General features: G+C 41.0%; 3 protein-coding genes across 5 annotated transcripts in view; 2 read left to right on the top strand and 1 right to left on the bottom strand.

Annotated features, from left to right (window-relative positions):
- Window positions 1-27,973, top strand: part of LOC308323678 (large ribosomal subunit protein uL30-like) — a 192,497-nt gene that overhangs the window by 39,130 nt on the left and 125,394 nt on the right. The gene's annotated exons all lie outside the window — the stretch shown is intronic.
- LOC308324840 (cytoglobin-1-like) lies at window positions 362-10,973 on the bottom strand. Its single transcript, XM_080777151.1, has 3 exons — window positions 10,600-10,973; window positions 3,047-3,278; window positions 362-2,588 (listed from the first exon to the last, which is right to left on the bottom strand). Exons 1-3 carry the CDS (start codon window positions 10,740-10,742, stop codon window positions 2,424-2,426), a joined length of 540 nt encoding a protein of 179 aa, XP_080633277.1. The 5' UTR covers window positions 10,743-10,973; the 3' UTR covers window positions 362-2,423.
- LOC308324632 (phosphoribosyl pyrophosphate synthase-associated protein 1) lies at window positions 14,382-27,907 on the top strand. 3 transcript variants are annotated; one of them, XM_080776825.1, is made up of 12 exons: window positions 14,382-14,848; window positions 16,975-17,027; window positions 17,443-17,509; window positions 17,644-17,816; window positions 18,803-18,918; window positions 19,199-19,254; window positions 19,954-20,102; window positions 20,324-20,338; window positions 21,012-21,053; window positions 23,460-23,530; window positions 23,924-24,070; window positions 25,989-27,907. In XM_080776825.1, the coding sequence occupies exons 1-12, from the start codon at window positions 14,766-14,768 to the stop codon at window positions 26,145-26,147; spliced, it is 1,131 nt and encodes a 376-aa protein (XP_080632951.1). In that variant the 5' UTR covers window positions 14,382-14,765; the 3' UTR covers window positions 26,148-27,907. The 3 variants fall into 3 exon arrangements, with proteins under 3 accessions (XP_080632951.1, XP_080632952.1, XP_080632953.1); XM_080776826.1 differs by lacking the exon at window positions 21,012-21,053 and having other exon boundaries at window positions 14,392-14,848; XM_080776827.1 differs by lacking the exons at window positions 20,324-20,338; window positions 21,012-21,053 and having other exon boundaries at window positions 14,392-14,848.

Consider the following 27,973-nt stretch of genomic DNA (forward strand, 5'->3'; position numbering starts at 1 on the left):
CTTCCCACACTTTAGACCAACACAGTACGTCTGGCCCTTCCTCCCATACCATACCCTGGCCAACACGCCAGTGTCCTGGACAATTCTCCCTCCTGGCTCCCAAGCAGTTTTCAGTCTCGCTGCAGTCTGAAAACTCACCTCTTAGTACCAGTATATCAGGTGTTTTTTTAGACAGATTAACTGGAGTCCTAGTTACCTTTGATCACTTGGAGTTTTTTTTACTGGACTGTTTACACCTTCTTCTTAATTATTTATTTATTTATTTATTATGTATACGTACCCCGCCACTAGGGGACACTATATCCCAGGTCCGTATATATACGGACCCCAATGTATACTGTCTATAATAATGGTTGAGTCCCACAGCATCTTTTAACATTGGTCCGGTTGGTATGGCAACGCCCCACCGCTCCAGCTAAGGGATTGAAAATATCACCATGTAAAGCAGTTTATTTTCATTAATTGATTTTCAGATATCAGTTATCAGATAACTAACTACTGGGGGGAACGGGGAAGACCTTATGATGGGAGAGTGCAATACTGCGATACTTGAACCTTGATATATTTGCAGTGTGGGTAGGATAATTATTTATTTTGTACTATGAACTGTATTTTTTGTACTATGAACTGTGTGTATGTATGTATGTATGTATGTATGTAATGTAAAACGCTGTCTCTTGGTGGCCAAGACAAATTTCTCCTCGGAGACAATAATGGCGAATTTAATTGAATGCCCCTCTTTATCCTGATTGGATGAAGGATAGGCCCTCTAGCCAAAAACGAAACCTACGCTTTTTTGACCCCAGAGGTGAACTGGGGACGGGGAGGAATCCTTATATGGTCAGCACACTCTATAGTAGGGAGGATTATCACAAAAAAATAAAAAGAAAAGTGATATTTGAATTAAGTGAAATCACTGAAGATACATGCAATATGTAACTTGCCTCTTCTACCCCGGATTTGAACCCAGTTTCCAGCGTAAGTGCTGACATTTTTACCGTTGATCCTGCCTGTTTGCTCGGGGGATAAATTGAATCTTGACAATTAGGTCAAACTTCGTATCAGATCCTGTCTAGGTGAGGCATGCATGACCTTTGACACGATCGAACAGTCTCATCAGTAGAGCAGGGAGACAAAATACAACCATCCCAATTGTTTAAGTTATATTGTATTAACATACTGAACTCTATCATACAGATTGGACTAAATTAAAATGTATTCACTAAAAAAAGTTATATAGTGGCGCTTTAAGTTCCTTCCATTTACTCTGATATTGCACGTTATAAGTCACTATGAGAGTACCGGTATCTGCTAAATGTCAACATTGTAAATGAATGGCAACATTATCTATTTACAACACTTACATACTTCAACAAATTTGTTTTTATGGCACGATTAAACCTAATGAAACCTAAAACATATATATGTTTTATTCTACCTCACAAGACAAGGTATTTATGCTTATGATTTCATTCTGTGGTGACTGAGGAAGAGGTGGATGTAAAATGTAAGATGTAGAAAAAAAAGAACAGGGCATGTTTGGCCATAAGTAACACAACAAAACATCACATGAAATGAATAACAATGAAATAAAGGCCATGTGTTATCAGATTCAACATTATATCTGTAAAAGGCACAACCCAGTTAAATGTTATAGTCCAACAAGTCGAGTCCAGTTAGGTTAATGATGTTTGCATGTTCTTTGGATTTGTCCATCTCCTTGGTAATGTTTCCTCTTTTGTGGGGTATCATAAAAGTGAAAGCTAAAGGAATATAACTACTGTTTGTTTAGCCTTCTAATGATATGTAGTCCATTATCAGTATAATCTCAGGAATACGTAAATTACTCAGTAACTAAATTCATTGTATTTAAACACGCACGCACAAACGTATGCACATCGTACATCCGCACGCACACACACACACACACACACGCACGCACGCGCATGCACATCGCATACCGTACACACACCTTGGGCTTACATAGACACATGAACATGCACACACACACACACACACACACACGCACGTGCACGCACTCACACAAACCACCTCCTTGGGTTAAGCACATGTGGAACACTGTCTAGATGGGGCATAGGTCAGATCCTGAGTGTAAACGAGGACATACAGGTATATCATGTGTCCCTCTGGCAGTGGGTACATCAGGCCCTCCCTATGAAGCTAGAAGGCCAAAACAGTAGCCGTGTCTTGGTCTGCGCAGTTCTCAATGTGGCTCCTTGCAGGCCCGGCACCACAGGGGTGCCAGTGGGCGCCTAGCTGGCACCCTCAGAAATGTCTATCCCCTAAGTTTATGTTTTATGTACATATTGTTTAACTATATAAAAATGATGTCTGCCCCCTCAGTCATTTCATCTCATCATGGAGCTGAGCCTGGCTCCTTGAGGAACAGACTGAAGGCTGCTTCACTTGGCTGAGCTGGGCGGTCGCGTATAACCCACTTCCCTGTAGACACATGAGAGATGATAGTAGATCGCACCCAGAAGTTTGCTCCATGCAGTACCGACTTCTGCAGTCACAACATCAGGGTACGCTTCTGCCAGGACCTCCAGTATCACGCCACCCAGATACTGGATAAAGATGGATAAATGGAGGGAGGGGGAGAGAGAGAGAGAGACAGAGCGTTGAATGCTTAATGATGTAACAGCTTGGAACATGTCCCATGTTTTAGTAGAACTTTATTGTTGTACCAAAACAATACTCCATTGTACAACAATGTAAATATCATGCCTAATAATATAATATGTGTGTGTGTGTGTGTGTGTGTGTGTGTGTGTGTGTCTGTGTTAGTGCTGCACAATTCATTGAAAAAAGATCGAGATCTAGATTCAGACACCTACAGTATGCAATCTCATTTTGTGAAGAATCATGCAGCACTAGTTGGCTGAATCGTGTGAGAATCGTGATCTCATTCTTGTGGAGGAAAATCGAGATTCGCATTTGAGCAAGAATCGTCCAGCACTAGTGTGTGTGTGTGTATGTGCATGCGTGAGTGCGTGCGCGCATGCGCACGTGTGCTGCTTTCTACCTTGAAGTACACAGGGTCCACCTTGTGTCGGAGTGCGTGGGCCTTGCCCAACATCTTGAGAATTGAGAGCAGTTTCTCTGTGTCGCCGAGATTCTCCACCAGTGTGTTGAGGCTGGTCATCACCCTACGAGCATGCTTCCTGAGCTGGTCATTCTGCTTCATCTCTTCAATGTCCTCTACGTGCTTAAATTTACTGAAGTACTGCTTGGAAGAGGGATAGTTCTGGAAGAGCCTGCAGGCAGAGGACGACAAGTGGGAGAAGTGAATACATGAAGCCTCAATGCTCCACCAGCTGAGCTCCACTATACAGACTTCTTAAGAGCCTTGCAAACGGGGAGTGATAAAACGCGCCTATAGTTCATTTTCAATGAGACCTGCGTTTTTGCTCAGAGAAGTCGCGGTGCGACAACGCAAGCGTATTTACGTGAGCACGGTCCCGTGAATTTGTTGCGCGCGTGCTCATTACATGCACACGCCCTCGACTCACCAGACCTGGATTCTCTTTAGCTTTTTGAGTGGTGCAACCACTCCTACAACCAGCAATGTCCGTGTTCACCTATGTATGTATGTATGTGTTCATGAGCACAGTATGTACCAGTAGGGGCCAGTAGGGGGCGCCAGAAACAGAGAGAGAGAGAAACAGTGCACTGTTGCCTGCTACTGAGAGAGAGAGAGAGAGGAGGGGGGGGAGTTGCACCACTCGGTTCACACGGGTGTGATTATTTTTTTACGCTTGCGTTGTTGTACCCCTCTTCAACAGACCTGGAGGAGACCTGTGTTGATCCAGGCAACAACGCCTGCGTTCCTCGCTTCACTTTTGCAAGGTCCTTTATGCTGATGAGATATCGTAAGTAAACATAGGCATTGACATGAGAATGCTGCATTTCTTCCCCTTGTGTAGTGTGTGTGCGTGTGTGCCGTGAAATATCACACTGATAAGCAACAGCATGCGCATGCATACCGGCAGCACAAGAACCCTGCCTCTCATAAGATGCAATGGAAAAGTTCTCACTGCACTCACGTGTAAAAAATGCACCATCAAACTTTCAGATGCTGTTTTTCTCCCAGTGTGGAGGAAGAATGATTAGGATTTTTATTTTGATCTATCGCCCTTGAAATATATAATCATTGGTTTCTGTTGTGTTTGAACAATAATAACAATTCAAAGCAATTGTCCTCAAAACCACACCTCCAGCCGCTGTCATAAGAGCGGGAGGTGCGCTCATGACCACGGCAGCAGAGCCTGTTTGTGCACGGCTGCACGCGCACCTGCAGCCCATCAAGTATAATTTATGCTTCGTCCCGTGATGGTGTCGCGCACGCAGACCTCTACGCTCACAACAGTCGCATCCACGATGCGATGTGAGCTTGTATATCAGCTGTTCTCTGCATGCAATACTGTTGCGCAATGAAGTACAAATGTCTCCTAGGGTGCACCTCACTAGCCAACACACAAGAGGAGGTTGAATGAACTGAAACCAGCACTCCTCAAAACAGCAGATTTGGAGATCTGTTGGGAATTGATTACATAAAACAGTCACCCGTGCGCCCAGTCCCAATGTTTGTAAACAAATAATTGGTCTAGTATTGATCCATCTTGCCTGGTTAACCACTCCCCCCTGAAAACATTTAATTATCCATCAGCCTCCACTGCAAATCAGATTAATTCTCAAAATTGTGACACTGTTTGAAATAAACAAATCAAACAAGAACTATTTAAATAGCTCACCACAGCTAATATTACAAATGGTTTCTCCAAATTCAACACAAAATGCCACTTTTTTTAATGGCCTTTTGCAGTAACCATCTTCAAATTCCATGAGAGATTTTCAATGGTGTCCAAGTCAGGAGACTATGACAGCCACTCTAGCATCTTCCAGCACTTCCCCTGGAACCAATGTTTTACTAATTTCAGGTGTAACATTCATATTTCTCCGTACCATGGTGTTGCAGTGAAAATGTCATGACATATCATGCACACTATGTTGAAAATGGTACAACCATGACTATTTAACTTGTGCATGTAAATAAGTTAAAATTATGATAATCATTTGAATCATTTGCAGTAGAGCAGCAAAGCAAATCAATGTTAACTGCAGTGCTAAAATTTTGTTTTATACTAATTCTTCAGATCATTTCTAATAAACAACAATCAAAGAGATATGTTGCCAAAGGTTTTCATGATTTACTTCGCAAAAATCATTAAACATTAAAGTAGCCATTGCAGATTTATGCCACTGCAATACATTTCAAGTTCAACATGAGATAAAATCTTCTCCAACAGCCAGAAATGTGACAAACTAGAAAGACGTGCTCCGCATAGTGCATGCCTCGGCCAGGCTGGGTGGGGTTGGAGCTGCCAAGAACCATGAAAGTGTGTGAGGAAACTGCGTTTCTACAACTTAACTTATGGTAGAACCATATAGTGTCCCTACCTTCATAGTGTCACGCACGCACGCACAATTTTAGTATATAGTGGGCTGTATTTTGCGTGTCTTAAGTACCAGGTCTTATTACTTAACTTAAGACCTGGAGGTGTGGTCAATGCTCTTTGGCTACTCAGAATGCCAAATGGCATTGATCACGCCTCCAGGTCTTAAGTTAAGTAATAAGACCTGGTACTTAAGACATGCAAAATACAGCCCTGTCATTGGGCCCACACCTGGTGCATGCAGCTGCATGTACAAACACACTTACGGGGGGTATGGGCAGGGGTAGGACACATGCGGCTAAACAAAACATTCCAAAAGCCACGCCGATTTCAGAAGAGCTAGATTTCCAACCATTTTGCCACAACCCACGGCTTACACAGCCTATAGCCCCTGGCTAACTAACCCCGTCTGGTGGATCCCTCTGAGAAGTGCTCATTTGCAATTTAGTTTTGATTGTGTACAGGGTTGGTTTGAACTGGCAATGTGTGGCAATGTGTTGATCTCTGAGCGCAACAGCTTTTATTATGTTGGCTTCTAGATACAATATGGAATGGAACACTATAAAACAAACTCTTGTGTAACTATTTCACTGACTGGTTCCTTCACTATCACTTCACTGGAGGTGGAAGTGTGTCTGCTACTTAAAGTGCCCCTGGCAATGTCATAACAACACATTATGTTTAGTCGGCCTTCTATGACATCAACAGATGCCTGAATCTTATTGAAGAAGCTGCGAATGGCACTTATATTTAATATACTGTAGATATATTACTCTTATTAGGAATTATGTATTTGTTCCCTAAACTGTTCATATTATTGACATTGCTTTTTTCATCCCGGTTTACAGTGTGCTTTTTCTAGGAACAATAACAAGAAGATGTCCTTGTTTAACCCTCAGATTATATGTACAGTTGTACAGATGTAAAGAATGAACAGAATGAACATAGAGGAATCCTAATAGTCAGCAGAGAGTGCAAACAGAGACAGAGCCAATGCAATGAGCTGCTTTTTATCTACTCCAGATGTCTTGTTTCTGTCTCACCAGTAGAAAAACTTGCATGAAATAAGTCAATATGTTTACATTAGCCCTAGAGCACATGGCCTGAGTCATCTCTTTAAGGTGAAGATTGCCTCCTGTTAAAGCTTCATCTGTCAGTTTACGTCAGAAAAGAGTGTGGAACAAGGTGGTCTTCTCCTCTTAACTTTGGTGGCGGGTGGTCTGTGCATGGAGGGTGTGGGGCAGCAAGTGTTTTTTTTTATATTCCTGTGTGTTCTGTGAAATTCTTTGTGGTTTTGGTCCGAGAGTGATGTTACTCAGAGGCATAAAAAAACAGAGAAATTGGTGGGGCTGATAAGATGTGCATTCTTTCATGTGTGCACAGCTGCTGACACCAGATTGTCGCTGTCTGTCGCTGTCTGTCAGAAACCTTGTATCTCCATTTTTTTCCAAAAATCAATGGCCCATTTAGTGTCACAACAACAGTAGCGAAAAGTCGCCGGGTTGAAACGTGTTGTTGCTTGTTGTTTCTGAAGCATTTTGGAATTGAAAGTCGTTAAGTGTGTCTGTGGGTTTTATAAATATTTAACCAATGAAAAGTTTTAACAAGAGAGGAAAGTCATGGTTTCATGCAAGGTAGGTTTTGTCCTCCAGTGTATAAATGCAAGCAGCAAGTTTCATGGCAATCTAACTCCCAATTGTGTGTAGTTGGAAGTTTTGGCATAATGATGGCACTAGAGGACATTATATTGGGTCACCAAAATCAGTACAGGTCACTGGGGGAGTATGAAGGTGCACAGCAAATTCCAGTCAGTATTTTTTAGATGAATTCTGGCATTAGAGGAAAGGCAATGGGATCACCAAATCAGTAGGGGAAAATAACAGTTATCTGTCCAGTAGTTTCAGATATGTTGTTTGAGACCAGTGCTGAGGAAAACCGACATGACTATCCTTGGAGCCCCGCTGCTAGTGCTGCAAAAAACATGGGAAAATCAATGATGATCATGTTACAGAACATTTTCTGAATAAGTTGGGACACCTCAAAAAGGTCCTAAAATCCAAAAAGATACGGGGAAAACTGTACGTATTGGTCATGCTATCAAGATAAGAATGCAATGCCGGATTCCAATATTCACAGCTAAGCACTGAGGAACTGTGTTGTTTAATCTCTCTCCTTTCATACAGTAATTGCATGACTTGTGGTTGCATATAAATAGCCTCATTAGTATTTTACATATTCATTGGGCTCTTAATCCTCCCATTTCTGTTCTTTGAGACTGGCTCAAGAGCACAGTTCACAGAAAGTTGCACAAGACGCTTCTGTGGTTGCAGCGTTGGTTGATATGATATGATGAGGCTTTGATTATTGTAATGATTCTGCCTATTCATTGACCTCAATTATCTGCAGCATGGAAAGAATGTGAATGCACAGAAGTCAGTACAAAGGAAATTAATGCAGACACATTTACGGTAGTTATAACATTCTGTACTGCATCTACGTTTCATTGTGCGGTCACAGGAACCTGAATAGGCGGTGTAAATCTACTCTCACAATCTGTTATCACAGTCATACATTTTGAATGTAAAGAGTGCAAGTTATTTTCTATTGTTAACCTTGATCTCAACATTCACCCCCTCAATCATAAAAGAGCACCTGAACAAATTGACTGGATTGTGGGGGCATGTGCTGTATCATGCTGTACACGTCAGTCACACTCCAAAGACCTTGCATACCAAAAACGCCCTACAAGTAGCTACTGATTCAGATAACTGACTTTTGCCAGTCTGCCAAGTTGCTTCTTGGTTTTACAGGAGTGTTCAAATGTCCAAATCATTTACTGAAGAGTTGTGCATAATCATCATCATCATACTATAATTCACTCAATGTCTGAGTGTCTGAAACACTGTCGTAGCTCATCACTGCCTGCACCAATCGCTCCGACTTTTCACACAAGCATTGACCACAATTTTACGGAGGTCTTAACAAAGCCCTTTTTTCACTTTAACAAATTATTGATTCATAATTAATTTATTAGTGCATTAAATTTACCCATCCACTTACATGGGGAAATGCGCAAACTCATATCAAGTATTTTTCTCTCAGAAACTACAGTCACAACACTTGGAGGGGAGGTTCATAATAATTATTAAACTTAATGTAATAAATAATTACATCAGTCGGCTTCATGGTGGCGCTATAACAGCTCACTTTACATTTCGCCTTATAACTCTTGAACCATAGGTCGTAAAATCTAAATTTCACTTTCCCTGGATTCCTTGGGTCATGATGCATCTCCCCATATAGGCCACGCCCATTTGCGTCAGGATATATTTTCAGCCATTTTGACTTTTCTTCAAAACAAACGTTTTGCTCTTCCACCTACAGCTTTTGTGCAGATCTCACTCAAAACGGTACACATGATCTCTGGCATAATTTCCATAGTCTGTATCGTTCGGCTGTAATCTGTGTACAAAATTAGTGGGAGCGGCCTGTTTTACAAAGAATGACACAAATCCCCCAACGGAATGTCCAATCTACCCCAAATTTCATTCACATGTCGAGGTTGGTTTAATCAACGGAGAGCCTAAAGCAATTCCCTTTTCATCCATAGGGGGCGCCGCAAATGCGGAATTTCTAAACGTTAAACGTTAAAAACATGCTTTTTGGGGGATAAACCAAATTATTGTCACATGTCACATGTCTTCAATCAAAACTGGCCATTCATTATCAATGGCATTTAATGTTTGTGTTGGGACAAACACTTGAAATTGGCCATTCATTATCAATATCAAAGGCATTTAATGTTTGTGTTGGGAAATGACGTAAAACTGGCCATTCATTATCAATGGCATTTAATGTTTGTGTTGGGAAATGATGTAAAACTGGCCATTCATTATCAATGGCATTTAATGTTTGTGTTGTTAGGACAATGTTTGTGTTTACACGCAGACGCAGGACATAGGAGGGGAGAGCGCCCCTAAAAAGCTGTCCCTATGGGCTCTCAGTCTTTGGTCCAGTAAACCTGAAGAGAGGGGAGGTTTGGTTTGAGGTTTCACCAGTATGGAGAATGGAGATATCTCTCTCTGGTGTCATCTAGTCCTCTAGGTATGCGAAACATGACCTCCCATTTAAGGGAGAGACCCCTTTTAGTGCCAAATATGCCTGAAAAGAGTAAGATGGATTAAATTGTTTGGCATCTGCTTCTTGGGTGGAAAGGAGGAGCAGTGAGAATTACATGAGTGATAAATAAGAATGATGCTGCTGTTGCTGCATTCCTTTGGCTAGAGTGAGAACATATAATTTCATGGGATCAAGAAAGCATCATCTGCATCAGTAGTTGGATACTGACAGAGGTTGTGGACCTTGGGCTGGACTTTCAAAGACAAAATACATTTTGTGATGATGATCTCTATTGAGGCCTCAAAGCCCTGGGCTCAAGACTCAGCCAATGCTCTGAACAGGGACAAAAAACAAAATAAATAAAAATAAATGCAACTAAAACATGCATTTAATCTACAAATACAGACTTGTTGCTTATAACGTTAGCTACTTCCACAAATGTACATAGAGAAGTAATTAAAGTGATAGCCTATGTAAGCCTTCTGCACATTCAAGTGGTAGATTCATAAGACATTAATATCATGTTGTCATAGTGAGAATATGAGGATTTGTTATGTAACAACAAAACAAAAGAAAAAAAAGAAAAACAGCTTGCAGAAACTGCAATTATAGGATGATTTAAGTTGCAGAGTTAAACATAATGAGGGAACCCGACCGTCTTTTTGTTTTTGTTTGTTTTTTGCTCACATGCTGGTATAGTGGTGGCAGCTGTTGCTGATGGGAAGCCAATATCCTGCGGATATGAATGAGTAGACATGACTAGTGACAGTGACTACCATGAAAAGGTGAGGTGATAAAACATGAAAAGGATCCAATAAAACATTCTCCCCGTTAAGAGCGTGCACTATATGTATTCGTTTGTCGCCTGCATGTGAACAATTCACCATTGTATTTTCCTGGAGGTTAAAGAAAGGTGAGTAAACAAATTGCGCTGCTCGGTCTCTACTCTAGCTGTGCTGCTGTCAAAATATTCCCTAGAGACGAAAGGAAAGAAATAGCCTACCTGATAAGTACGGCCACGCCGACATTATCGGCATTTTTGTAGACCTCGGTCCAGGTGAGAATGATGATCTGGAACTCTTTGTCGGTCAGTGCGTCGGGGGGATCCGGGACCTCAATTGCCCCGTCTACCTGCATGCTCTCCATCCAGCAACGCTTTACGTGCAGAGTTCAGCACGTGCTGAAAAGCCACGGGTGATAACAGTGGCCCCCACCACCACCACCCACGCCTCTCCTTGCCGCACACCCAACCCCAGGCACTGTGTGTCTAGTCTATACCCTTGTTAGCAGCACTATTACGTCTCTTGCTTCATTGTTTAGAATAAAAAATACCTTTGTGGGTTTGTGCATGTCCTCTGTTCCAGTGTGACCCAAAGCTCTCCACCACTGATCGAGGTATGAGGGTGAAGAGGAAAGACAAACACACGAGAAAGGCTCACAGTGACTGAGGAGGAGTCTCTGAACTCACAATCCTCACCCCCTCTCCTTATCTTCAGTCTCCACCCACTCTGTTATCATGTAATTAGCCATGCCCGATGACATGATAATAACGCCAATCTGGAATGTGGTAGTAGGCCTATGCTGTGAGCTTGGGAGACTGTTTAATTCATATTCACCTGTTCCAGATGTGACAGGAGATAATCATAGTAATTAATGTGTCACACTGAATTCACACTGGCAATGAATGTACAAACAAAGTTAAAGTTCACTGCAGGTACCATCAGAAGTGTCCAAAGTATCTGTTATTTTTTTGTCAGATTGATTTGATTTATTTAGGACAAAATATAAAAACAATAGCTACAAAAAAACAGCACCGAATATAAAAAATAAAAGTGCCAGAGGAGGCAAGAAGCCCAAAGGTCTTATAGGCCTACGAGGCTTCTATATATAACAACATTAAAAACATTTATAGAACACAATTTGTAAATAAGAAAATATGAATATATAGATTTACAAATAACAGGATTGCAGTATAAACAAAATCTTCAAACTAAAGTGAATTAGCCTACCTGATTATCCATGACAAGATAACAACATATAGTAGTTGACTTATCTTCTAGTTCCACAAACCACATCATTGATAAGCTTGTTTTCATTCTGCTCTATTCTGTTTTTCTTCTTTGCATTTCAAGCATGAACAAAAAGAAGCAAATTCCAGCACTTTCCCGACATTTTCCTGCTTTTTGTTGGCAGGATGGCATGTGTTACTGCAAATAGCCCATACCGCAAACATCCCCATTATTCCTTATCAGATTTACAGCCCTCTTTCCTGAGTGTACCATGTGTATCAAATTAGTGATATAACATGAAAATACAGTAGGCCTACATTCTTGGACATGGTAGTCATATTTCTGGGTGAGAATCTTAATGACATAGGCCTGATTGACACACATTTAAGGCGGTAAATGATGCAAGAGTGCAATTCCTTATTGGCCAAGCTGTGCAGTCTCTCATTTACTGTAGTCAAATGTTTTGATCAAGCGCTTGTGCATCGACTTTATCTTTATTATCAAGCGTATCACTTATCAGTATATAGAAGGATTGTAGATAGAATGGAGACTTGGTCAATGATTCTCAATCTACACTGGGTGGGTCTATATACAGCTTTTGAGGCTGCCCTGTGCACCGCGGTATTAACCCATACTTCAGATTTTAGTTCATGGAGTGCATTCCACATATCAAGTCACCAATCACATCTAGAAACATTACAAAAACAGAATTGAACAATCAACAAGCTTAGTTTTTGTTTAATGTTTAATTTGTTTGGTAATGTTTTGAACTTGCCAATTCCAAATAACTGAATATTGGCCAGAAAGTTCATATAAAAAATTTTTTTAGGGCACAGCTCCAAATACAGAGAAGATTTTGAGACAAACCATCATCCTCCACAACTTCCTCAGATGCTCTTGGCCCAGTTAGTGTTGGGAGCAATTTGACATGGGTGAAGAGATTGTGTCAGTTAGAGGCACCGTCATGAAGTTCAACTCACCAGCCCATGCCACAGTGGCAGAACTATGTTGGATTCGCTTCTGTCACCTACCCAAGTACCCATTAGCCTCATTTCATTTCTCTTTTCCATTTCATTGTTCTTCTCCTCTGAGCTTGGGAGTTCTTACGTGGACCAGGCAGAGGATGACGGCTGACTTTCGGCGAGCATTCAATGACATGGGAAGGCGGTCAATAGAAGAGCAGGGAGACGAAATACAACCACCAAGTTATATTGTATTCACATAGGCCTATACTCTACCATTAACATAGTGCCACTTTCATTATTGCTCACTTTCATGTGGCCTAACACCAACAAGAAACATCTGAAGACAATATGAGATAAAGCAATTAAGAAAATACAATAGAATTAAAACATGACCAATGAAAATGTTGCTTTCCATAACGTTTATTTTTCAATGTGCAATAGAGGATATGTGCGTGACATCATCATCATACCCGGAAGTGATTGCATTAAAGGACATTAAGCAGCATTAAACTCACTTTGCCACTCGATTTCCCATTCATTTTATGCATGCGCATACAAGTGAAACACCACAATACATAACTCAAATCAATATTTAGCAAATAGCCTTTGTCGGATAATTCAATTAAACAAATTAAATGGATCCAAAATAATGATTAAAAAATCTCTCCTAAATGAAATACAAGAGGAAAAGCTGTTCAACCGCCCTCTACTTCTAACTACTTCTACTTCTAACGGCATGGAGGATGTTGGCTATGGCCAGCTGCACCTCTCTTCTCTTCTGCGGGGAAAGGCGGCGCAGGCTATCGACCACAAACTGGACAAAATGGTCAACATCATACTGCCTCTGATCTAGACCAGGGAGCACAATTAACCCATTTTGTACAAATTGTTCAAATGACTCATGCTCCTCATTTCTGGGTTCTTCTCCCCTAGCTCTCATGTTTGCTGGCTGCTGACTGGATCCCCTGTCTGGTGGGCTGGTAGGGGTACTGGCTGCAGCTCCTGGTGGGACCATTCCGCCAGGGAGCCTTGCTGACTGGATCCTGTCCCTACCAGCAGTGTGTGCTGCGGACTGGTCGCTATAAAGTAAGGTTCAATCATGTATTAATTATATTGAGCTGGATTTGTTTTTGTGTTTGATTTTTCTAAATGATTATTCTGAATATCTTACCGATTCAAGCAGGCAGCATCTGATGGCACAACAGATGTGTGGTACATGTGTGCTGGTTCTGTTAACACTCTGGCCCCTCTTATTTCTTTGGTTTGCCTGGTTTTGATTGAAGTATTTATTAACAGTTTGCATAATTACAGTACATTTCAAGCACAACTCAATACAAAAACTATTAACAGTGATAGTGGACGACCCAATAAAGCGCTACACTTGTTTACAAGAGGGTCCACCTTGTTCAATTCATCGTAACATTTAGAGACGTACAAATAGATTTGTAATGGTAGATTCTTGTCCACAACAAATCACAGTTTGCCTGGCCATTTATGGTCATGCAAATAGTGAAGACAATCAGTTACCAAAACAAACACCTGACATAGTTGAACTAAATTAAACAACAAAACAGTACTTACAACAAAAACACAGTTGAGTGTGAATTGAGAACTGTGTGCAGTAGCCTGCCTACATTTGATTCAACTGAACAGGTGTTGTATACTGCCCAGCTGACTGCTTAATCACTGCTGAACCGATTGTCTGCCCATAATAATAAATCTAGTCATGTCCCTGATAGGCAGAATGCCCCATTGCTAATTATCTGGCCATCAGATTTAGTTGCTCAGTCCCTGCAGCTCAGTTGCCCTACTATGCATGCACATTATAGACACCAACAGTGGGAGGCAGCAATACGCCGATGGCCGTCTAGTCCGCAGGAAAGTCAAAAGAAGAAGATCTGCCGCAACTGCGTCTGCGATTCTCCACTCCAGCAGACTAGCCGATTAGCTATAGTTTCGCATTATGTCGTGAAGCTTGTTGTTTTTAATTTCTCTTCTTTTTGAGGGGGCAGCAAACGAAGTGGACAATATACAAGCATTACAAATACCTATCTTCTCTTTCTAGACTAGCAAGCGTCACACGTGACGTGTGGCACATTAAGCCACACACAGCGTGCTAACGACGTAGCTAACATTGACACATACAGCTGTTGCTGTCAAGCTCTCGGACATTATCAACAAACTCAAGATCCAGAATGAATGTCGCTAAAAGTGGTTATCGTGTCTTCTCTGCGAATTCCTCGGCAGCCTGCACAGAATTGGCCAAGAGAATAACAGAGTAACGTACACATTATCATTGTCATTCTTGACAGTTATGTTTTCTGATTGCTTTAAGACCGCTACTAATTAAAATGCTCACATGTTAAGCTTGTTAGCGGCACTATAATTGCCCCTATTTTTAGGTTTTGAACGACTGTAGTCAATTATTATATCATGGCTTAGGCTATATTTTGTCTGAAATAAGGTAGCCTACCCGTAACCGTAATGTTACATGATTGTATTGCATTACATTAAATTACACGTAAGACCTAAATTTACCCTTCAAGTTATTGTTTATACCCAATTTCTATTCTAATCTCCATCTCAAAAGTGATGGAAAACATAGTCTATGAACAGGTTGAAAAGTATCTTGTCACAAATAAATTAATGTACGAGTTCCAATCTGGCTTCAGAACATCCCACTCCACTGACACATGCCTTCTTTATTTGAGCGACCACATCAAACATGAGGTGGATGCTGGCATATACTGCGGCATGGTCATGCTGCACCTCCAAAAGGCTTTTGAGACCGTGAACCACTCCATACTGGTTAACAAGCTAAAGCAATTGGTTTCGATAGCACATCAGTGAGCTGGATGCAATATCCTACCTGGAGGGGAGAGAACAGATGGTGGAGGTGAATGGAACACTGTCCCCCTCCCTGTGAGCTGTGGTGTTCCACAAGGAAGCATACTAGGGACTTTACTGTTTCTAATATGTATGTATGTCAGCTTGCAACTGCAACTTGTTCCTGTTCGCAGATGACTCGGCACTGCTAGTCTCGGACAGGAATAAACTGCAGGTTGAAAAGGCCCTCAGCTCTGAACTCTGTAGAATCTGCACCTGGCTCTCTGATAACAAACTATCTTTACACCTGGGAAAAACTGAATCCATTCTCTTTGGATCTAATAGTAATCTCAGCAAGGCAAATGGCTTCTTGTTAGAGTGGGTGACAATGTTATCACACGTAAAGATGAAAATACCTACCTAGGTTCCATCCTGGAGGCTAATCTTTCCGGTGATAAAATGGCCACCAACGTAATCAAAAAAGTCAACCATAGACTTTACAGGATCTCCTCACTGGTCAACAAAAACACCTTGAAGACCTTAACAGGAGCCCTCGTACAAGGTTTCTTTGACTATGCATGCATGCACCTCCTGGTACCACAGCACCTCAAAGGCCCTTAAAACTAGGCTCCAGACTTCCCAAAACAAACTGGTCAGGCTCCTACTTGGCCTCACCCCCCGAACCCACCTCACCCCTGCCCACTTTGACAGGCTGGAATGGCTTAGGGTCGAAAACGGAGTACAGCATCTTGCGATGGGTCTCGTCCACAAGATTCGATACACCAACCATGTACAACCCAGATTCGGCACAAACAAGGGACAATTGTTTTGTGTGGAACGCCCTACCAACAGTCATTAATACATGCAAATCCCTTGACTCCTTCAAAACCGCTCTCAAAGGGCACCTACGGGCGGCTGCAATTCGAAACTGTCCTCCGTAAATTCTGAACCCCCCACCTCCCACCCCTTTTCCCCCTCACTGTATGTTTCTTTTCCCTTTTTACCTCCCTTTAATATGATGAATTCCCGTTCTGTTCTTTGACTATATAGAAGTGTCTATTTGTACGTCTCTAAATATTTTGATGAATTGAACAAGTGTAATGCTTAATTGGGTCGTCCACTCACAGTTAACAGTCTTTGTATTGAGTTTGTGCTTGAAATGTACTGTAATTCTGCAAACTGTTAATAAATATTCAATCAATCTATCAATCAATGACTGGCCATAGGGTTTGTATATTTGTAGAAATATTACGCCTTACGTCAAGCATCAACTTCAAGCATGTATTATTTTCTTCAGAGTCAGACAATTTCCCAAATTATTATTATTTTAAATTTAGGAAAAAATAGCCATTTTAACATTGAGGTGCCCACTGCCCAGCTGCCCACAATGTTTATTGTTTACACTCTCTACAGTCACCAGAATGAGAGCTACTGACTTGTTCAATGTTTGTAGTCTACTGCTAGCTCTGATCCATAGCTCTAAAACGCATTAGAGCTATGGACCAGAGCTAGTCTACTGCACCTGTAGTACTGCAGTGTCTTCTACCCACTCCTTATTTTGTCGTATCACATTCACAGGCGGTTGGGTGTGGAGTTGGGAAAATCTGTGGTCTATCAAGAATCTAACAGAGGTGAGGAGGACATAATTTCGATTCAGTATTTAGATATTTGATGTATGTATATATATATATTATATATACTGTATATATTTCTTTATTATACAAACTCCATTTCATGATATAGGCTACACCTAAAACACCTGTCATTGGTTCTGGTGACTCATACTGCACTCCTAATACTGCACTTTAATAATCTTATTATTGTGTTTATTTATTTATTCCCCCCAAAAATTAAAAATAAATTAAAAAAGTAATTGAAATAACATGGTCTCCACATCAGTCACCAGCACCAATTAATCCTCTGTATTGTGATTAATCATTTGTAATGTGATTAAGTAGTACTATTACTACTACTACCATTATTATGCTCCACCATAATGTCATGTAAAAAAGCTAATTTGATCATAAATTATCCTATGTATGACAGAGACTAGAGTGGATGTAAAGGAATCTGTTCGTGGCCAAACTATCTTCATCATACAAACCATACAGAAGTGAGTGAAGAAAAGTGTATTCAGTTCAATAATGTTTGAAAACCTTCCTACAATACCATACATGTATAACAATATGGTAGTATAAGTATAAACCAAAGCCTTTATGATTTTTTTACTGTGTTGTCTCCATCCAGAGATGTCAACACGGCCATCATGGAACTGTTGGTCATGGCCTATGCCCTCAAGACTGCATGTGCAAAGAACATCATCGGGGTCATTCCTTACTTTCCTTACAGCAAGCAGTGTAAGATGAGGAAGAGGGGCTCCATAGTGTGCAAGCTGCTCGCTTCAATGTTGGCCAAAGCAGGTAAAGACTATGCCACACCGTGACCACACCACACCAAATCTCTGTTTCCCGTCTGGTCATGTATTTGAATGGGGAAAAATATCCATTTATATACTGTTAAAGGAAGGAAGACAGTAACAGTTGTCCAGATAAGATAAACTAAGGATTGTGAAGCCATATAGGAGTATTTGTCGTCTCTCATAGGCAGACATTTTGAGGCAGACAGGTTTTTGCAGTTTGTGTAGAAGCACACTGGGAAGGGTTGGAAAAGGATCGGAAATGCAAAGGTCGGCCAAGGAAACTGAGTGTAGTAATACTTCTCTTCACAACTGGAAGATGTCCAGCATCACCATCTCATGGATTACATTTCTCAGTCGTCATGCGTCACGACTCACGACTGATTTCAGTCATTTGGATTCCGTAGAAGCCAGCATGTTCTATTATATGTTCTATGGAATGCTACGCAGCGAAATTAGCCTAGCTCTCAATGCGTCTGCTTGTAGATCAGCTATTTTCGGTATTTTAAGATTGGAGCATCTTCCATCAAATCTATCTGTGCTTTCTTCACCTGGTTTGCTGTATGTAGAACAGCAGGAACAATATTACTGAAACATTGTAACTTTACAAATTGTGTTAAACATTCTCTCCCAACAACAAGGTGGACCCTCTTGTAAACAAGTGTAATGCTTTATTGGGTCGTCCACTCACAGTTAACAGTCTTTATATTGAGTTGTGCTTGAATTGTACTGTAATTCTGCAAACTGTTTCTAAATATTTCAATCAATCAATCAATCCCGTTACCAGGGATTGATTGGGGCCCACGATCTGGGGCCATAGCGCGGCACAGAGTGCTGCGCTATGAGCTTGTAGTAGGTCTGCTATTTTTGAAAAATGACATAGAAACATGGCTTTTTCAGAAAACTGTCAGGATTTAGAAGACATTTTTAGAATCTTATCTCAGGTCAAAATGGGTTAAGAGATTGGTCCCCGTGTGTTTTCTTCGCAAGGTTTAACACACATCATCACCATGGACCTGCATCAGAAAGAGATCCAGGGTTTCTTCAGCTTTCCAGTGGACAATCTGCGAGCCTCACCATTCTTACTTCAGTACATCCAAGAAGAGGTGCGTCCCAGTCCCAGTCCCATTCTAGTGTCTCTACTCTCGTGTATCTACTAGTCCACAGCTTTTCAAAAATATTTTTCTTTGAAAGCCTTTAAAGTTTAAAGCAAATAAAAAAAACAACACATACACATACACCCGCACACACACACACACACACACACACACACACACACACACACACACACACACACACACACACACACACACACTCACAGTCATTATAATGCTTAGTATTTTAATCTTCTAAATATGTTGGGGTTTTTTGCTTTTATTTTGTCAGATTCCTGATTATAGAAATGCCATCATCGTGGCAAAGTCCCCTTCAGCAGCTAAAAGGTAAGTTATGGAGACTAGATTACTTCAATAAAGATAAGAGTGTGTGTGTGTGTGTGTGTGGTATATACTGTATTTGGGTGAGAGGAAGACGCTGTCTTCCCCCGTTATGTAGTGTTATGCCTTTTTAATTCAATAATATAACCTTGTTTGGAAGGGCCGGTAACAACATGGCAGTTGCAGAGATTGAGTAGACAATCGTTACATTTCTTTAATTCATTATTTCGTGCCATAACTTGACTGAATGGCAACAATTGTCTTCTCAATATCTGCAGCTAGAATGTTTAACCGGCCATCCCCAAGCAACGTTGTTGTCCTTTGAACCAAGTAATATATGAGAATGAGATATCAGGCCAAGAAACACTGTTGTAGTGGTAAATAGCAAGACAATTCCACAAGAAATCATTGACAAAACACTGTTATCAAAAAAATAATTTGACAATTTCTTCTTTACGGTAATATTTTTACTGAGCAACTGCTGCCCCCTAGTGCTTAGTGCTTCTGGGATTTATATATGTCAATCCATGATTGACTTTGAGTGGAAGGATCAGTTAAGTACCACTTTCTTGTTATTCTTTACTGGCTCCTAATAATATCGTCACCAAGTAGGCATCATTATATGATACCACATATTCTGTTAAAGTTTGAGGATATGAAGCAATGACTTTTCCTTTCTGGGTTTCTTATTCTTGTAATTCACAGAGCTCAGTCTTATGCAGAGCGTCTGCGTCTGGGTCTGGCTGTGATGCACGGCGAGGCCCATTCCTCCGAGTCGGACATGGCTGATGGAAGACACTCCCCTCCCTGCGTGCGTAACAGTTCTTCAGGACACCCAGGCTTGGAGTTGCCTAGTAAGACCATCCATATATCCTTACTAGAGCTCTGTAGATGTGCTGTCAGGTTTGCCTCACAGCTTGGTACATGTACCAGACAGTTGATGCGTGGCCAGTTTAAAGCAGTTTAAATGCACTTCTTAGTTAGATTTTGTTATTAATTGAAATGGATTCCATTTTAAATGAATTGTATTTATGTTTATGAGTTATTTTTAACCCTTCTGAACATTCCCTTATAGGTCCTAATTCCTCCTGTAAATCCTCTCTTATCGGTTGGGTATTTGCACTAACCTCCTTGAGCTTTTCTCAAGGAGGAGTTTTTCCACTTAACACCCAGTGTTTTTTGAGTAAAATCTCTCAGATTGTTGTGTAACTGCACAGAAATACTGCCTCTACTAACACTGCAAGCCAATCTGTGCAACTCTTGACTTATCAAACAAATGCAGTGGGCATGAAATCAGTTATCTCTTAAATACATATTAGCCCAGCTTGAATGTAAAGGTTTGTATTTTGAGTGAGGAATACTAATATGACCATGGCTTATGGATTTCAAAATAATACCTCCAATCCTGGTAAGGCTGAATTTTAAAGTCAGACATGTGATCAAATGCTTGTGTCATTGGCAAATGACTCCAGAATATATTATGTTCAATATTTGCTTTCCCCCATATTATTTGATAACATGAATATTTCTCTTCTTACTTCGGTTGGTACCCTTGACTTAAAAAATCCTCTCATTTATAAAATATTAAACTATACTTGGTGTACTGCAACATTTTTTACGGCCACAGAGTGACTTACATTAGGTTAGTCAAGTCAATTGCTTTTTTGATGACGAGAGAGGATTTTCCAAGTCTTGGCAATCATGTCTTTGTCATGTAGTATTTGTGTATTTGTGTTAACGTGGTGTTTATTTGTTGGCAATAGCAGGCAAACAACAAGCTCCATTCCCTGGCATTGAGCTCCCAAGTACGACCATAAACATAATATACCTCTTGAATATGAATGAAATGACTTCCTCTCCAAACGGTTCCTCAATGCGTGCATGTAGTACTGTAAGGGTTTGGATCATCCAGTGCAGATACAGTCTGGAGTTAAATGGGCTCAAGGGGCTAGTTAAAACCTCACCCAATTCACAGATAACACCATTGAAATACAGAAGACAATTCAACTGTACAGTATTTCGGCAAATTAATTAGGCCTGAAGTTGTGCCATCATTACTGTATCTGTGCTGATGAGCAACAGCCCTCCTGTAAGTTGCTCTTATTTCAAGAATATGTAAATCATTCAAAACGGAACCATTCTCCCAAAATACATTTTAGTCCGGACTCATCTTGCCAATAAACACATCATTCTCCATTATTGTACATAACCTGCTCTCAGAGTACCCTAATTAATAACAATTGGTCTTCATAATGATTGCATGTCATAACAATTAAGCATGTTTTTTTTTAAACCTAGTATCTAATATTAAGAGGAGGAAATGTATATACTAATGTTAGGCTGATTTCTTTCTTATTTTTTGAAAGTGCTATGTGTGCCGTGGTTGGTCTGTTTATGTGACAATGCACACAGCCGAACAGTAGCTATGCTTCTCTGCCAAAGGCATTCTGTGCTGCATTTTGCTTTTAGCCTCCTACACTAGCTTTCCTCACTAATAGTTGTGTTCTTTTCTTAGTACCAAAAATAGTTAATAGTTATTTCAGTGTTGCAGATGTTTTTCTGCAATCAATCATTTTTGTCAGCGAGGGTTGCCAAGGAAGTAGTTTCTTAGTTTTAACCGAGTGTCTCTTGGAATTTGAGTGAAAACAAATTGTCCCCTTGGCTTGTAGCAGAACACGAGCAGTGGGGATACCTTTTCTGAGAAGCGTGTATGCTGCTAGCTACAGTCCATTGGCCTAATTGTGAGACCGACATGCTTTTGAATGCTGTGCAAAGCAACGATATTCAGCAAAATGTTCAGCAAGGCATACTCTACCGCTGTTCTCTGCTTCTGCTAGTCATCCCCCTCCCAATCGGCTTTGCTGGCTGATTGCTTTTTTCCTGAGTGTGCTTACCCAGTGACAACGTTTACATGCACACCACTGTTCCTAATGCTAAGTCCACCATTAATGTACAGGTGATTGTAATGACCTTGAATGTAATTAATTGTTACTTTGAATGAGGTCACAACAGAATGCCAGATATAAAATGTGCAATTAAACAAACCAAAGGAATATAATAGTTGCATTATAGGCAGACTTATTTGACATGCAGTACCTGTAAGCCTATCGCAAGACCCCTTCAATGACTTAAAGGGTCACTTCCTCAATCGTATCATTCTATTCTGAGGTAGACATTACTTTTGAATACGATATGAGCTTGCTTTCAGAGGTGCTTGAGAATCTCCACCATCCTCTGAAGAAACGTCACGTTTTTATGTCTAGTCATGCTTTATATACAGTAGACTCGTTTGTTATGTCAGATTGTCACTTTTCACAACTGCATTCAATTTCACATCAGACAATTTATTTTAAGCTTTTTGAGAAAAAACTAAACTTTTTAAGGCCACATTCTTTGTCACAATGTATAAACAAATCAATTTAATTGCTATAACTGAACCCAAAACAAGATAACCGTGTATGTAAAAGTAGTCACAGGCAACACTGTAATTGACCATTTTCACAGCCCAGTTACCTGTAAATGTGTGACAAAAACCTCATCAGTGTTGGTCAATGGTCAGCCTTCGATGTTGTCTCATGGGTTTGTTGACATGAGATAAGATGGTGCATATTGTGCCCGATTTATACTTGTGGATGTGCGGTGTCGCCGGTGTGTGGCACAATGCTTCGCATCGCGATGCGTTGTGGACTTCTGTTTTCGATGTGTGATACTGGTGCACAACTTAAGTATAAGTCGAGGCTTTGGTTCCTACAGTATGCAGACTGCTACCATTTGCCTGCAACAGTCCTGGGCACAGATTGTGTTGTGTAGGCAGTCACACACAGGCCTCTGATTGGGTATGCTGGGTAAATGAAACCCGTTTGGTTTTGCATGGCATGTGATGCAATGCGTTTGGTTTTCTTTCCTTGGGGTAGGTGGGGTAGAATGGGGGGTGAAAAAACATGCCCAAACACACCTGTTCCTTTTGATTGGCAGATTAAATTAAACAAAATATATTACTTGAAGTTTTAATACTTTCAATGGGAATTATTTAGTTGGTTTCGTAATTTTGGTCGCATATCCACAGACAACTTGGACTTTCTTTAATTCTTTCAACCCATCTTACCCAATCTACTCAAAATGTTTCCTGATTGGTTTGGTTGGATTGGATTGTGTTCTGCATTCTCTCTGGGATGCTCCAATAGTTAATCTGCCTCTCTGTTCCTCTCCAGTAATGATGGCCAAAGAGAAACCTCCTATTACTGTAGTTGGAGACGTGGGAGGAAGGATCGCCATTATTGTGGTAAAGACACTGAAATGTCTCAAAGCTTTCCCTCAATCAATGCAACCCTCTAAACTAAAGGCTCATTATTAGTACATTATTTTCAACTGTGACCTTAACAGTCCAGTTTTGATGTCCGTATATTCAAAATAAAACCGTGCAATGGCAAATCAGTATTGCTTTCTATTCAATATGAGTTGCACTAGTCAAGTTTTTTTCTCATTTAAATTTGTGTAACACATTACAGATCATCAGGTTCACACTCAAGTTTGTCAATGTTTTAATGTAATGTAAAATGTCTCAATTTTACACTTTCTCTCACGTAATGTGGTTAGTAGTTACTGATTTCAAGTTAATTTTCAGTTCATCTCAGTATATTTGACCAATGGAAATATCAACTGATTGTATACACAGGATGACATCATAGACGACGTGGAGGACTTTGTGGCGGCGGCAGAGACCCTTAAAGAGAGAGGAGCATATAAGATCTACATCATGGCGACACACGGCTTGCTGTCTGGCGATGCTCCGCGCCTCATAGAGGAGTCTAAAATTGACGAGGTGAGGTCCGCCTTTGAATGTTCTTTATCCTTAAATCCCTATCGTCGTAAAAAGGAAGTGGCCTTTTCCTCATGATCAAAGCTTTTACAATGCCTTGGCACATGACTTCAGCTGAAACTAGGCATAATTTAATGGTAATTACATTTTATAATTTATGTTATAGAATAGATAACGGAAAACAATAGTCAGATTCAGTTTTCAGTCCAAATATGGAATATTCTATTCATGACTTTCGCCCCATTCCTTTTATTTGTTTGTTGGCAGGATATCCCCAAAGAGTTTGAATGGATTTGCATGAGACTAGTGGAAGGGTTTGTCATCAGCGATTGAACTAATTAACTTTTGACATTCATTTGCCAAAGGTGGTTGTAGTAGAGGTGGGCATGCATCTCAAAAAGGCATGTAACTTCTGAACACGTAACACCACAAAACCTTGAAAAAAAGAGACATACCGGTATTTAAAAAGGGCACAAAGAGCAAATTAATATTTCAGGCCAATTGGCAAAATGCAGGACGGTGTAGTGGCGGGCATGGCCTCTAAATATTTCTGTACGGAATCCTATACAACGGAAATACTGAAAACATCCCATCGATTGGCACATCACATCTTTCTTGGTCTACGCTGACTTTCCGTTTTTGGAAGGTCTGACTGCCTTGTGAAGTGTCATACTCTGCCCATTTACAGTTTTTCGAATGATAATTATGACACTTACATATGGTACATGAAAAGAAGGAAACTTGTCCACAACACTGATTTGCATCAGCAACTGCAACCACTTATTGTTGTTACTATTATTAGTATTAACAGTTTGACTCCATCTATAGTCAGGAGTGCGCATAACGTTTTTGGGCTAGGTCTCAGAGGAGCACCTGGTGCTTGGTGCGCACGGCAGGGGTGGGCGGACGTCTCTACTCTACCACAACATTACCTTAGCAAGCATGAGATTGCACATGAAGTCTGCAGCCGTAGCCTGCTGAGGCGCTCCGAAACAGATAAAACTAGAAATTAACTCTGTCGAGGTGCCAACTTGCGCCTTGCACACAAGTAGGCCATACATGTACCTTAGTTACGTCAACAGCCAATAAGGGACAACCATTCTTACCGACATACATACGTTACCTTTTACCCACCCAATATTGAAACGTATCTTAATTACGTTAACCATCAACAGCCAGGGGTATGCATACCATACATACCACTTTTGGTCCAGCCGACCACAATACTTGCGCGCTCTGCTTGCGCAAGTAATGAACTACCGTACTCGGCTAATGCTGCGGAGGTTCCATGTTTAACATAATTCCAAATTGTGTACATTGTTTAAGTGACAGATGCATGGTTTTCATATCGTAAATATATGAACTTTGGCTAAAGGCTTGTGTTTAATGAATCCACGTGGGCTCTTGTTTACTTGGTTAGACTAGTGCTCCGAACGGAATCATAACGGCTTGTCATGGCAGCTTGATTACAACCTATACGTACTTCCTCTTCAAAATAAGAGCCACTTGTAATGATTAGTCAACACTAGTTTTATTTCTAAGTCTACTTACAGGATGTAGATAAACATTTGTAGTACGTGACACCAGAGCTCGTAATGGGGCTTGCATCTACATTTTGACGAGTGCCTGGCAGTGGCTGTAATGCAGCGGAATGTTGTTTCAGGATACTTAGGAAGTAAATTCCTGTCGCAGCGGCCCCAGCTCTTGGTACACAAAAGCGCCTCCATGCATTTGATGTGCTGTGCAGCATGCATTTTGACGACGCATGCGCACTGGCGCACCACTTAGGTTCACCCTTGTCTATAGTATAGACTAGCCTCTGTATTATCACCATGTCAAATTTGTACCCCAGCCTAAAAAAGTCTGTCTATTGACCCCCCCCCCCCCCCCCCCCCCCCAATGCGTGGGCACACACCACCAGGTGGTGGTGACCAACACAGTGCCTCACGAGGTGCAGAAGCTCCAGTGTCCCAAGATCAAGACGGTGGATGTCAGCATGATCCTGGCTGAGGCCATCCGCCGCATCCACAACGGAGAGTCCATGGCCTACCTGTTCCGCAACATCACTGTGGATGACTAGACCGAGACAGAGAGAAAGACAGAGGGTGGACAAGTGATGGAGAACCTAGCAGCGAGGTTTTTTGTGTTTGTTTAATTTTTGTGAGAGGAATGGGAGTTTATTTCTCTCGGTTCACTCCCCTGTGCAGCACTGTTCACCACATGCTGTAGTCATGCTGCATTGCTCTCTGTAATTCAGGATTACGCCAGTCTTAGTTCAGATTGAGAAGGTTGGGACGTCCCATGTCCTCGGCATCGCCCCAACTGATTTCCGCAGCTTGGTGTCAGACGTATAGCTTGTGATTGTTTATCAATGGGGAAATAAGTTACAAATTACATGAAAGGCATTCCACATGTGCAGGGGTAGTTCCAACACTGTGTACTGTAGACTGGGGTTCGATTCCGCCACGTGCCTCCGGCTTGGCCGGGCGCTTCAACGAACACAATTGGCAGTGTTCGTTCGTGGGTGGGGAGGGGCGATTTCTGTCACGGTCACTGTATTTGCCACTCCTATAGGTTGGTCAGAGCACCTTTTTAAGTATGGCTCGGAACTGGGAGGAATGTGTTGTTATGCCCTCCAGGTGAAACTCACTGTTGAGGGAAAAGAAGCAGTTGAGGATGTGATGTCTATTGTAGGACACGTGATTATCACACCCTCCCTCAGACTAACCAGTAGGGGTAAACTACATGGTGGGGGAATTGGTATCATGACTAAATAAAGAAAATGTGAAGCAATATACTAAAATTGGATCTTTTTTTAATTGCGTTTGTCGCAGCAGTATGTATATAAACATGATGGTACAATGTGGTTTCAGTCATAGCTCTAAAAGTAGCATATGTTCTGATGGCCGCTGTGATATTCAACTCCATTTGATGATGTCTCTCCTTACAAGCACTTAGTGCTTCCTTCCCCTTTTAAGCCATGCTATATGGCCCCAAGCCAGGGCCAGGTTTGCTGAGCACTGTGACTGCTTTGCATGTAGATGGGATTGGTAGTATTTACCAACCATATGATTTTGGGTACTAGTACACACACACGTACACACTTTTTTTTTTTTTTTTGACCACTTTTCAACCTGTGGGCTTTAGTGGTTAATTCCCAAATTGATTTGTGATTGCATCATTTGCCATGATGGCAAAATTGAAGACATTGAATTGTATGTCGGATGTCCCCATGTAAATCTCTGCTTGATGTCTACATTGTGTCTCTGTGGCCATCAACTGAACACTATGGTATGGTATGGTACTATGGCATAATACTGTGCTGCTTTGAAGTTGAACTGAAGTTAACTACGTGGTTATTTGACATTGTATGATGCACACTGAATTTGGTTTCTATGTACAGCCTGAAGGTGAATTGTACTTAATGTTTTAGTGTTTGCTTATTGAAAGTCAATGAATATGACTCCTGGAATTTTATTATGTATTCCTATTCTGTTTGAGCCTTAAGCTCAGGGACATAGCTTTTTAAGTTAAATTTGTTTTCCAAGAAGGCTTTATGCTGATGTGTGCCTGTTTCATAAATGCAAGTGTATTTAGTAATTCAGTAGAATGATGTCTATATGTCTAACTTAAAATTACTGTTGCTATACCTACTGTATGCCAACTTGAATCCATGTTCTCTATTAGCACATTGGTTGGTGCATAAGGATTTATTCCTCTCCTCCGTGTTAACTCGGCATGTCAAAGCTGGTGAAGTAGTTATTTGAATATTGGCATTATTCTGTTGTTGCTCTCTGCAGCATTTGTTTATGTGACTAAAAATAAAACCGTTGGACATTACTTGAGTTATGTTTCTTCTACATATCTAGTGATATTGGCCTTTGACCAGGGACCTTAGCCATCCGC

The sequence above is a fragment of the Protomyctophum bolini genome, assembly GCF_963924005.1.
Source record: "Protomyctophum bolini genome assembly, chromosome: 11".
In the NCBI taxonomy this organism is placed as follows: Eukaryota; Metazoa; Chordata; class Actinopteri; order Myctophiformes; family Myctophidae; genus Protomyctophum; species Protomyctophum bolini.

Excerpts from the sequence above, each read along its gene's own strand:
- LOC308324840 (XM_080777151.1), bottom strand. The coding sequence starts at position 10,742 with ATGGAGAGCATGCAGGTAGACGGGGCAATTGAGGTCCCGGATCCCCCC. Across the intron at positions 3,279-10,599 it reads GGCGTGGCCGTACTTATCAG|GCTCTTCCAGAACTATCCCT; the intron begins GTAGGCTATTTC and ends CTCTGCCTGCAG. Across the intron at positions 2,589-3,046 it reads TGGACCCTGTGTACTTCAAG|TATCTGGGTGGCGTGATACT; the intron begins GTAGAAAGCAGC and ends ATCTTTATCCAG.
- LOC308324632 (XM_080776825.1), top strand. The coding sequence starts at position 14,766 with ATGAATGTCGCTAAAAGTGGTTATCGTGTCTTCTCTGCGAATTCCTCG. Across the intron at positions 17,028-17,442 it reads CTATCAAGAATCTAACAGAG|AGACTAGAGTGGATGTAAAG; the intron begins GTGAGGAGGACA and ends TATGTATGACAG. Across the intron at positions 18,919-19,198 it reads TTCAGTACATCCAAGAAGAG|ATTCCTGATTATAGAAATGC; the intron begins GTGCGTCCCAGT and ends TTATTTTGTCAG.